At 47.4% G+C, this 12,691-nt stretch overlaps 1 protein-coding gene across 5 annotated transcripts in view; it reads right to left on the minus strand.

Annotated features, from left to right (window-relative positions):
- PTPRM (protein tyrosine phosphatase receptor type M) overlaps positions 1–12,691 on the minus strand; it is a gene marked incomplete at its 5' end in the record, with an annotated part of 766,253 nt that overhangs the window by 85,214 nt on the left and 668,348 nt on the right. For all 5 annotated transcript variants that reach the window (XM_079718129.1, XM_079718128.1, XM_079718127.1 and 2 more), the window contains one exon: positions 2,447–2,523. In XM_079718129.1, coding sequence (XP_079574255.1) covers positions 2,447–2,523 — 77 coding nt within the window. The remainder of the gene's footprint in view (positions 1–2,446; positions 2,524–12,691) is intronic.

Consider the following 12,691-nt stretch of genomic DNA (forward strand, 5'->3'; position numbering starts at 1 on the left):
TGGCTCCTGCTCTTCATTCCTTCGTCCCCTCCTGCTTTCCCTGGTGGCGATGCTGGGACGCCCTGTGTCTGGACTCTCCTCTGTCTACCCCATTCCCCTGACGAGCTCCTCCAGCCTCACGGCCGTCGGCACCCAGTGTCCTGGGAGTCCTGCAATCTCACCTCCTGCTGGGCCTCTGCCCTGAAACCCTGGGGCGAGCCAGTGCTGACTCACCTCCCCTCGGATGTCTGATGCACATTTAAAGCTGAACACATAGAAACCCAGCTTCTCATTTCCTCCCCACTCCGAGTCGAGTCCGCTCCACCACAGTCCTGTGCAGATAACGGTGACCCCACCTCCTGAAGGCATGCGGGCCCCTCCTTCCTCAGCCTCCACCTCAGCCCAGACCCAGGATCCTCCCATCTCCCTCCCTCTGGCCGCCTGCCCCAGGCCAGGCCACCCTCAGCCACCTAGTGGGCCTCCTCGCTTTGACCCCCCGCCGACCTACAGTTCGTCCTCCTCGCGGCTTCCAGATCCCTCACTCCTCTGCGCCAGTCCCTCTATGACTGCCCGGCTCACAGGAAGAGCCCAGCTGCTCACCAGCGTGGACGTCCCCTGCCCAGACTTCCCTCACCCACCCTATTCACACCCTCCACCAACACCCTCCACAGCTGCCAGGCATGCTCAACAGCCAGGCCTTTTCTTGGGCTGCCTCTCGGCCTGGAGGCTCAGCCCCCAGATATCCCCCCGGCCCAGACCCCCACTTTCTCAGTGGAGCTGACACTCCACTGCCACTGCGTTCCTCCTACCGTCTATGACACCAGATAGACTTAACCGACTGGTTTCATTTGTGGTCTCTTCCTCCTGGTTAGACCATCAGATCCATTATGTCAGAGCTTTCTTTTTGGTTTTGGTCTGAATTGTGCACAGTTACAACACCAGTGCCTCAAACAGTTACTGACCTGTAATAGGTGCTCAATAAAATCTCACTGACTAAGTTAAAAGGGGCCCTGAATTCTGACTCTTTTCTCTGTTAAAACGAGAACTAATGAATCTGGTATTTTCATTACTTTTAGGTCCTCCCTCCTCTGTGTCTCTACCCAGCCGTTCTTTAAAGCTTAGTTCAAATGGCCTCCAGGACAAAGCCAGATCTGATCACAGCCACTCCTCAGAGGGTGGTTCAGCAGATGCTGAGGACTTACAGCATCCGAGGCCTGTGTCAGGGGCAGGGGTACAGCGGGACCTGGACACTGTCCCTCTGCTCAAGGACCCAGACGGTTGTGGGAGCTTGGACTGCAGTGTGAACAGGGTTCTCCTGGACTTTCCTCAGGGAACGAGTGTCAGAGTGAAGACGCTTCTTACTTCAGCTCCTAAGTTGTGAGGCCTCAGGGAGAAGGTACAAGGTCTTGGGCACCTCTGAGTACTCCTGTGAGGCACTCCCTAAATATTTCCCAAATAAAGTAATAAGTGCAATGTGCCTTTGGAGGAAACTTTGCTTTAATAAAAACTTCTACCTTGGATTGGATATGTTTTTGGTCATTATCAAATGTAGGATCTAGGGGTCTTTGTTTGAAGACTGAGATATGAATTAGTCTTCAAATAATCCTCCGTTAGCCCTCAAATCTATAACCCCCAAATGCCAAACCCTCCCAAGAAGCACTACACATAACATTCTTGTAGTCATTTTTAGATAGCTCTTAGAGATTGTAATGCTAGTATTTTTAGTAATACTCAACCAAGATAAGAAAGGAATCCACATATCTGAATAAAGCTTGTGCAAGGAAGTACTGATGGATTAAGAAACAGTATGAAGTCCGAGCACAGAGGATGCCTTGGGAACTGAGATCTGTTTAATGTAAACTTGGGCCTTGGAGGTAACAGCAACTTTCCCTTGATTTTCAGTCTACACTTTTGATTTCATTCATTCTTTCAAGTGAAAACATGCTGTCTCCCAGAGAATTTATTCTAATGTAAGACATTAAGTTAACATGATGCAGAATGAACAAAGGAGCAGGCTTCAATAATTAAGCAGCCTACATATTTAATGACATGTCTTGCATGCATCAGAGGTCCTGGCTAACAGCTGCAGACGACTTTGAAGGCAACTTGAAAGTGCTGTGATGACAAGAGATGGTAAATCATCAAATTAGGAATTAGAGAGTTTTGTCCTATTAATATGCAAGCAGACTTTTTTTAAGTGTCAAATAATCCAAGTTGTTGACAAAAAAATGGAAATACCATTTTCTTAGTCCACAGAAGCGTGGGATGGCAAAGAAGGCAGGGAACGTCATGGGGAGCTCACCAGCCCGAAGCTGACATGTCTTCACCATCAACTTCTGAGTGTATGGGACAGGGCATGTGTTTGCTCCCGGGGTTGGACCAGCCTGTGTCCACCCATCTTAGAGTAGACACACGGGGTGCTATGTGTCAGAACACATGGGTTTACTGACAGTTTCAAGATACATACATCGATATAATTTCCATTGATATAGTCTGAGTTGTTGTCTCCTTCTATGGTCTGCAGCCTCACCCGGGAATGATCATCTGCAAAAGGAAAAAAAACCCAGCAATTAACAAGAGCTACCTGTCGGGCTGCTCAGAGCCCCACATGTTAAGCACATTACAGAGAGGTCATCCACATCCACGCTGCTTTAAAGATAAACGAAGAATTAAATACTACACGCCTACATTCTTGCTCTTAAGACAGGGAAGGGTTTTTATAATCCTTTGCATTTTACAGGAAATCTCATTAACTTATTCTTTGATCATTTACAGACGTGAAGCATTGGCAGAGATTTGAAACTTTTACCTAGAGTACTGTGAATCACAGTGGACTGATTTCTTGATTTCTTGGACTGGAAGTTCAACAACTTCACTAAATCACATGTGAGCCCTGAGATTCTGAAGGTTGCCTGTGACATCCACCTTGACAAATGATGGTTATAAACCATGGCCCAGCCTCCCAGGAGATGTGGACACGGTTCTAACTTCAGTCATTGGCCCAGAGTTCTCTCCCCCTGCCCCGAGGGCATCGGCCGGTGGAGCAAGGCTGTCCCCATCAGCCACGTGACCCCAGGCCACTCAGTTACATCACCAAGCCTCGGCCACTCACCTGAAGGAGGGATGACAGTGCCTGCCTCACATTGGGCTGTTTTAATGATTAAACAAAAACACAAATTGCCGACACACACCAAGTACTGTATAGGGGCCGTGATGGTGGTACCAATTAGCTACAGTAAACATTTTTTCTGAATGGAAAATTTTCTCCATAAATGCTACTGAGACATCTCAATAATTTCCTTGAAATCTAAATTTTAAAAAGGAAAGCGCTAAAACCTCTATAAGGGCATGGATTTTCCTGTTTTTTTTTTTTTTTTCCAGTACGTGGGCCTCTCACTGTTGTGGCCTCTCCCGTTGTGGAGCACAGGCTCCGGACGCACAGGCTCAGCGGCCATGGCTCACGGGCCCAGCCACTCCGCGGCATGTGGGATCTTCCTGGACCGGGGCACGAACCCGTGTCCCCTGCATCGGCAGGCGGACTCTCAACCACTGCGCCACCAGGGAAGCCCGATTTTCCTGTTTTGCTCACTGCCCTACCCCTGACCCCTGTATGAGAGTCTGGAACATCGCAGAATTTCCCCCAAATATCTTTTAAATGAGTCAAAAGTGAACTTTTGGTTTTCTTTAAAAATTGTTTTCCTAAATGAATGTTCTTTGAAGCCGAGGAGCCCTTTCTTCCAATGAAAGCTTATACCCAAACCCAGTATTTGGCAGATAAAGGCCAGCTGCTCTGAGGGGGAAGGAGTGTGGTCTCTGAGAGGTGGTCTGGGGGGAGCACTTTGCAAACCACTCTTCCCCTGACGCAGGGCAGTGGGAGCTCCTGCCTCTAAACTGCCGACATTTCATTTGGGTTAGTGGGTGAGAAATGACACCCCCAGACTGAGGCAGGAGCCAGGGAGCCTGCAGGTGACAGACCATCTGACCCAAGTTCACTGGACGAACTGTCGATTTGAACCCGTTCCTTGGCTTGATGTGCTGATGAGTGAGAGCCAGCGTTTCAGCTGACCCCTCTGGTTCAGCCCTCCTTGGAGGAACGTTCTGTATCCAACAGTGGGGCTAGAGGGAGATCCGTGTCGAGCTTCTAACTCTCCTTCATTGATGGGGCTTCTCACTCCAGTTCCGGACAGACGGTCATATCATTTCCTGTCTGTGCCTTACGATTAGCCTGGGCTCAGTACATTTACCGGGAGAGTGGGGATAAAGTGGGTGGGACACGGGCGAAGCCTGGAGGGAGCCGTGTCTCCCTGCTCTGCTCAGGGAGAACACATGCGGGCAGTGGCCCCGCGTGTGGGCTCTGGGGTCAGGGGTGCCAGTGGGAACCCCTCACTTGTGATTTCGGGCGAGTTGCTTCGTCTCTCTGGGCTGTCCTTTCCTGAGCTGCAAAATGGGGGCCCACAGGGCCTCCCCATGGGGTTACGGTGAGCATGAACATAACACACAGGAAGAGATGAGCGGAGAGCCCGGCGTACAGCAAGTGATAGATAATGCCAGCTGTTGTTATCACCACGTGCTGGGTGACACACACTCGTGCTTTGCTTCTCACCATCGTTACACTGGCTGCCCAAACCGACAAGAGCAACCCAGGACCCATGGGCAGGCAGGAATTTTCCCCGTGGTGACCTGCTCCTAGAACTAGTTTCCTAGAATCCATTTTGCTTAACACCAGAGGCCCCTGTCCAGAGTCTACCCGTGTCGTGGCGGGGGGGGGGGCGGGTTCTTGGGGCACTGGGACGTGTGGATTGTCACTGCTTTCGCACATGCTGGCAGAGCCAGTGCACACACAGCTACTGCAGAGGGAGCTCGAAGCAGCTCTGCGGGTAAAGCCATTTGAGCTTCCCGAATGAAAGATGCTACAACAGAATCGAACCACGGCTCTTCTGCACACACTGGGCTTTCAGTCGGCTCCTCTGAAGGAGGTTAGGTTCACTCCTTGTTCTCCCTGACTTTCCCTGGGCTGTGCTTTAAAAGGCAGGCACCGCATTTGAGCCTCCTAATCTTTAGACGCAAGGCTATCTCAGGATCTGCTGTGCTCCTTGTCAGAATCCCTCCTCTTTCATGCTTTATTTCCCTGAGAACCTCAGGATGAATGCCACCCAGTCCCTGTGATCTACCACCACTAGGCCTCTCAAGTGGTTCTGGAATGTTCTCATTAGGGACTTCGATCTCAGACAAGGCTGCACTCTCATCTCCCATCAACAGAGCCTTTGAAATAAAGAATTTCCCCAACATCTTCTACTATTCAATCAGCTAACCCCCCACAGAGTTTTTTTTTTTAACTCCACTGTTATTTCTCCATTTTTTTTAAGAGCAACACATGTCAAAGATTTTTATTTAGTTAATGAAGGAAGCAGGAAGATGTTACAACTGGTTCAAGGAGAATTTACCAGCAGATCTATATCCAGATCTAGTTATCTAGATAGATAAATAGATATAGGTAGATCAATCTATGCAGGTATATAGATATAGATAGGTAAGTAGATAATCTAAATCAGGATATGCCATGGAATGAATTTACAAAGAAATGGAAAACTGGCTTTTACTGGAACTACTGACCCCCTAAGGACACAACTCAGTTACATATTATTTCTCCAAATTTAATTGCTCCACTCCCCGCATGACATAGAAGCCTGTAAGACACATATAAAGCCTATTTCCTATGTAGACTGGATTGTTTTTATTTCTCTTTATATGCATGCTCTTTCTGTATTTTAAAGTTGATTCTACAAGGCTATGTATGACCCCTTGTGGTCAGAGACCACGTAGTGTCCACTCCGAACATCCCCACAAGGATCCTTCACGAGGGTCGCAGAGCCCACCCGCAGGGCTCCTCTCACAGCCCAGCAGCGTTTCTGCCCAACACACGGCTACGGGCACCAAGGATGACTTCTTCCCTAGGCTAATGAACACGGCGGAAGAGGGGCAAGCTGTGTTCAGGCGAGGCTCACCGGGGCTTCCCTGGGTGCTGGCCAGGGTCCTGTTGTGGACTTGGTTAGTGTTTTTATGAGTGTTTGCTTTACCACAATGTATTAACCCATATATGGATGTATTATACCCTTTTCTATACCTATATTTCACACTTTAAAAATAAAAGAGTCCACCTTGAGGATAGTATACTCAGTGAAATAAGCCAGACACAAAAGGGCAAATACTGTATGATCCCACTTATCTGAAGCATCTGGAGTGGTCAAATCCGTGGAAGCAGCAAGTGGGATAGTGGTTGGTAAGCGCTGGGATGGTGGGGAAGAGAGAGCTCTTGTTTCATGGGTGCAGAAGAAACCTGATGTCACTGAGTGGTACACTTAAGAATGGTTAAGATGGTAAGTTTTATGTTGTGTGTCTGTTACCAAAATTAAAAAAAACTAAGAGCCCACTTTCTCCACGCCTCCTTGTAGGACACTTCCTCACGTTCCACTCAAGCCCTGGGCTCCTAGGAAGCTGCACTTTCAAGGTGGGAAGGGCACCTCGAGGACCTGCTGTCTTGTAGCCCGTGGGGTCCCTTCTGCTGGTCTCCTCCTGAGAGGGGCTCATTCCCTTCCACGATGAAGGAGAGGCAGTGACTACATGGCCTGCTCCTCGAGGACAACTGCCATACTTCATAAAGTGTGCTGGGTAGGTATGTTTGGGAATTATTGAAATGAGGCCTACGAGGTGTTCTTTCTTTCTGTGAAAACATAAGTTTGAGTACTGATGAGTCAGTGTTAAGTTGAGACAGGCAGGCAGATATTTCAGCAGGGAGAGTGGGCTCCCCCTTGGGCAGGAAGGAGAACACGGGGGCAGGAGCTGAGCCCACAGAGAGAAGAGTATGGAGTTTCCTTAAAAATCTAAAAATTAGAGCTACAGAGGATATGGCAATTCCACTGTGGGCGTGTATCTTGGGAAAACCATCAATCGACAAGACACATGCACCCCAATGTTTAGTGCTGCCCTGTTTCCAAGGGCCTAGACTTGGAAGCAACCTAAATGTCCTTGGAAGGAAGAATGGATAAAGAAGCTGTGGTACATATGTACAGTGGAATATTACTCAGCCATGAAATGAGGGGGGCTGGTCCCCGCACAAATGCCCTTCTTGGGTGGGATGTTAGCACTTATCAAGTTAATCCTCTGCCTCCCAGCAGGCTGTTGGGAAAACCATCCGTCCTAAACAGCAGTGAAATAAATAGGAAAGTATCACCCTCCTCCATGCAGAGTCAGTGAAAGTAGAAGCAAAAGAAGTAAGAGAATCTGCCCCTCCAGCCCCAAGAGTCTACTCCAAGCTGCTGCTCAGATACCTGAGAACAACTTGAGAACAGAAACTGGATTCTCAGACATCCTCTTTCACATCAAGCCCTCATCTCAGGTGACTATAAAAGCAATAAATATAGATTGTTGGAGGCAAATAAAGCAGTACATGGAGGCTCACTGCCGTATTTTCTTGAAATCTGATTCACCTTGAATCTGATGCCAATTAAGAAGACTAATATGTACCAACCATTCCTTTAGGAAAGCTCAGTTCCTTCTGTTGGGGCTAAATAGTATCAAATGACTATAGGGAGATGCCCAGAGGATGTTTCTGGCCTGAAGCACATATGGGGTCACTCAGGCAAAGGATCCACAGAAATGCCAGCTGCCCACTGGCTGAACCCCGTCCTCCCAGTTGGCTTTGGAGGCCGACCAGCTGGAAGTCGGCCAGAGTCCAGCAACTGGGTCAAAAGGAGGAAGAAGCTTGGAGAACTCGATTGCTCAGGTATGAAGGTTGGGAAATCCAGTGGGATTTGTGGTTAACAATAGGTCAGCTACTGACCACGAAAACCAAGTGGTCAAGACTGCCAAGGACCTGGTGTTTCTGGGAGACACAGCCCGGTAAGGCTGACAGGACCTGACTCTGGAGTTATAAACTGTCGTCCCCGTTTCTCTCCTAGGATAGGTGTGTTTCTTGGTTATTCCAAAGCCATTTCATGTTCACATTGGGTAGTACATGAAAATAACAGGGCTTTGGTACCCAGAGACCCTGATTCAGATGCTGGCTCTACTCATCCCACCAATTGTGAGCTTAGACAAAATCTGAATCTGCTGAGCTTCATCTGTAAAAGGGGGTGATGGCGGTTCCTTCACAGGAACGTTGAGGAGCCCAAGTGAGATGATACATGTCAACATAGGACAGTTCTCTCTCAAGAACATAGGACAGTTCGATCTTAAGAAGATGTGGGAGATACACACACACACATACACACACACACACAAAAAGACAACAAGGACCTACTGTATAGCACAGGGAACTACGTTCAATATCTTGTAATAACCTATTTATATATATTCAGTTTTATATATACATAAAATTGAATCACTTTGGCTTACACCTGAAACAGTGAAAATCAACTAAAAAAAAGGAATAAAATACAATAAAAAAGGAAATTACTCTCTTCTACGAATAAAAGCAACACCCTTGCTGGAGTTCGGCAATTCACAGCACAACAAGCCCAGTGAGCTTGTTTGGGGACCAGCAGAGCAGAGTGGAACTGAAAACTCCACGCACCCACTTTCTGGGGAAGATGAGTTTAGCTAGTTTTAAAGAGGAAACAGGAAAAGGTCTGGAAATAGGCCGAATACTTCTCAACAACTCCTTCATCTGATTCCCCTGGCATCTACTCAGCAGCTTTTGTTTTCCATCCCTGATTCTGTACAGTGTTGTACAGAGGTTAAGATCACAGGCTTTGGAGTAAAAATCCCTGGGTTTGATCATAATTCTGTCACTTTCCAGTTGTGTGACCTTGGACGAGTTATTTAACCTCCGTGCCTCAGTTTCCACCACTGTAAAATGGAAATAAAAGAGTGCCTACCTTGCAGTGTTTTTGTGAGGACTGAGTTAATACAAGTCATGCATTAGTGTCTGGTACATAGTTAGAACTAAGTAAAGGTGAGCTGGCACCTGTATCATTACTGCTGTGACTTCATGACCTGATAATTTTTCTCACCTGAACGGTTTCATCTTTGCCTACAGACTGCCCCCTTTCCAGTGAATCCATGCTGAGAGCTACTTTCCTAAAACACAATTTATTTTCTCCTCACCCAGTTTAAACCATTCAATGATTTCAGCAGGGGACTGATCAACAGTGATCTTATAAAACAATGGAATCCGAAACGATCATTACAAAGGGTTACTAGACCTTTAATTTCTTTACTTGGAAAGATCTCTGTGACATACTGTAAGCGAAGGAGAGCAGGTTACAAAGCAGCAAGTCTCCTAAGAGTCTGTTTATATGAAATAATCGAACGCATTTGGATATGTGTCTAGGAAGGCACAGTGGGCAACTGAAGGGATGGGGCTTCTGCTGGGTGGCAAAATCTGGAGGGATATTTACTTTTCCATTTATGATTTTATGTACCACTTTAATTGTCTACATAGTTTATACTGTCTTAGGAATCAGAAAGAAAACAATAAATCTATTTTTATTTTACAAAATAAAGCCAACAACTTCAAGGCATAGAGAAAAGAGATTTGAAGGAAATAGAAATAAAACGTTAGCAGGGTTTGAATTTGTGTGGTGTCGTCCTGGACAATTGACCCCCTCTTTTCTTTACTGCACACATTTTCTTTAATGTGTAGGAACTGTTTTTATAATTGGAAAAAGAAACCTATTTAGCCATGGATGAATGGAATATGATCAAACCTCAATTAATGTTTATATAATAATCACAACTCAATGCTACCCCATCCAGAAGGGTAATAAACTCTGCCATTTTGAGAAACTCAATCTGCATTAAAGATCTGTTGCTATTCCTCCAATTTCTTTCAAAAAAGCCCTTACTACATGAAATAGGGCAAAAATCATATTTTTGGTTAAGAAACAGGCCCATAAAGGCCCGGTCATAACAAACCATTGCTTAATGCTGAAAAATTATAATCGGCTGGGACTTTTCCAAACGTATGTCTGCATGTGTGTATTTATGTATGTGTGTATGTATTTATGGTGTGTGTATATACATATGTATGTATACATATGCACGTGTATGTATTTATGTGTGTATTTATAGTGTTTATATACGTATGTATTTACATGTGTATATATATGTATGTACATATGTATGTGTGTATAAATGTCTCTGTGTTTATATGTATGCATGTGTGTATATATGTATGTATGTGTGTATTTATGGTATGTATATATGTATGTATTTATATGCATATACGTATATATGTGTACATGTATGTGTTTGTATATATGTATGTATTTACGTGTGGGTGTGTATATATGCATGCACGTGTGTGTGTGTGTGTGTGTGTGTGTGTGAGTGACTGTCTTCACACGTTAGAGGTGGGGTAATTAGAGATTTAAAGCAGGTCCCTCAGTCCCTGAAACATGTTATTTATGCCCTTTTTATCAAATAACGTTATGTTTAAAATAATCTACATAGCTTCAAATATTTTAACATCATTTTCACATTAAACACTATGGATCTGGGTCACAGCCTTGCAGTCGGAACCTGTAAGTGATTAGATATTATTATAGCGGCAGAAATGGAGTCTGTCACTGATAATCTTTCATCTCTAACCAATTCTCCCTTTCTGCTGAATATTGATGACATATTTAAGGCAAACTGGAATCACAGTGATGTATGTAACATTTGCCCACCGACAGGAGACTCAAAATTAATTTTAATTATAATTGATTGCTTCAAATAACAGCCTTGCTCTTCCTGTGGTTACATCTTGCCAAGGGCTGGTCTGCACTGGTTTCAAGGTACAAGAGGCAGAGGGGCCAAGGTAACCGACAGGAAGTGCTGGGCGTCCTGCACCTCTCCCCACTGCTCCAGCCTGGGGTCCCTGCCGCTGCCCACGGGGGTGGGGATGGAGGGTGGGCTCAGGCCCAGCCAGGCAGCTTCTGAGCAAGAAGCAAGAAGGCGCTTTCAGCTGAGCGCTGGCTGGCTCTGTGCTCAGCTTCACTCCTGCTGCTGGTTTTGTGTCGCCAACTTCTTAGTCCTGCCTTGTTTCTGACTTTTTTACCTGGACCCTTTGTCAGAGACCGCTCCTCTTTCTTTTCAGGTTCCTGGCAGATCCCTGACTCTTACTTTATTTTGCCTGATTTTTCTAGAACTTGCCCTTTTCTTTCCTGCACATGTTGTGGGATACGTTTCTGTCTTGCTCTCGTCTGCCGGAGTTCTGATGCAGGAAGCTTCCTCTCCCAGGGTGCCTGCCCCGACACTCACCCCATCCCCCTCTCTCCCACCTGCACCTGCCTTTATACCTAACCTGGATCACGACAGTACTACGTCCCTCAGAAGTGGCACGGTCGCTCAGTTAGCAGAAAGAAGCACCTTGCTTCAAGACAAAGTCCTGGGGACGTGCAGCCCTCAGCCCGGGCCACGGAGACGGGGTAGTTGGTGAGAAGACTCGGGTGGGACAGACCGGGTCACAGCTCATACTGTCTTCTTAGTCACCTCACTGAGCACGGGCACCCTGAGTCCAGACGGAGACCAGACCTCAGAAGGGCCTCCCCTTCATATAAGAGTCGTGGGTCCTCACGGGCAAGGCCGTACCCCCCTCGTCCCTCCCCTACTCATTCCAAGCAGCTCTTGGCAGTTTCACAGCTGCTCTTCACCTTGTTACATCACCGTCTTCATTGCACTAGACCCCCCAGCAGGACGCCCTGCATGCCCCTCCCCTCCATGACATGTGCTCCTTTGCACATGCTAAGCGGTTTTGTCTCAGTATTTTTTTTTTTTTTTTTTTTTTTTGCGGTACGCGGGCCTCTCACTGTTGTGGCCTCTCCCGTTGCGGAGCACAGGCTCCGATGCGCAGGCTCAGCGGCCATGGCTCACGGGCCCAGCCGCTCCGTGGCATGTGGGATCTTCCCGGACCGGGGCACGAACCCGTGTCCCCTGCATCGGCAGGCGGACTCTCAACCACTGCGCCACCAGGGAAGCCCCGGTATTTCTCATTTTTAAAGCCCCTCCAGGCTGGGTGCTAGGCCCTTGACGCCCTCCATGCTCCCTCCACAGAACCTCACGACCACCACTGATGTGTCCCAAGATTCACAAATTTACATCTCTTTTGGGTTCCAGAGCCGTCCACATAAGTGCCTTCTTGACATCCTATCTGAATGTCTGAAAGGCGTCTCAGTATATCCCCGGATTCAACTCACAAGCTTTCCCTGCTACCGCCGACCTCACTGCCACCCCTGAGCTCCAAGTCTGGTTCCCTCCAGTGTTACCCATCTCGTAACAGCCCGTCCTTCCATCTGTCTGTCTGTCCGCCGTCCATCCAAGTCAGAAACACAGGAGTCACCTCTGACCCTGTGTCTTCCTTGAATCCATCTGCTACTTTCTAGTCCACATTACCATCACTTGTCACCTGGGCCGAGAGAGAATCTTTTAGCTAGGGTCCCCTTCTGATTCACTCTTTTTTTTTTTTTTTTTGCGGTACGCGGGCCTCTCGCTGTTGTGGTCTCTCCCGTTGCGGAGCACAGGCTCCGGACGCGCAGGCCCAGCGGCCATGGCTCACGGGCCCAGCCGCTCCGCGGCACGTGGGATCTTCCCGGACCGGGGCACGAACCCGCGTCCCCTGCATCGGCAGGCGGACTCCCAACCACTGCGCCACCAGGGAAGCCCTGATTCACTCTTTACTGCAGTTAGACTAATCTTTCCAAATGTAAATTAGATTAACCCTCCCTCCCGA

This window comes from Hyperoodon ampullatus (assembly GCF_949752795.1).
Source record: "Hyperoodon ampullatus genome assembly, chromosome: 13".
Classification (NCBI taxonomy): domain Eukaryota; kingdom Metazoa; phylum Chordata; class Mammalia; order Artiodactyla; family Ziphiidae; genus Hyperoodon; species Hyperoodon ampullatus.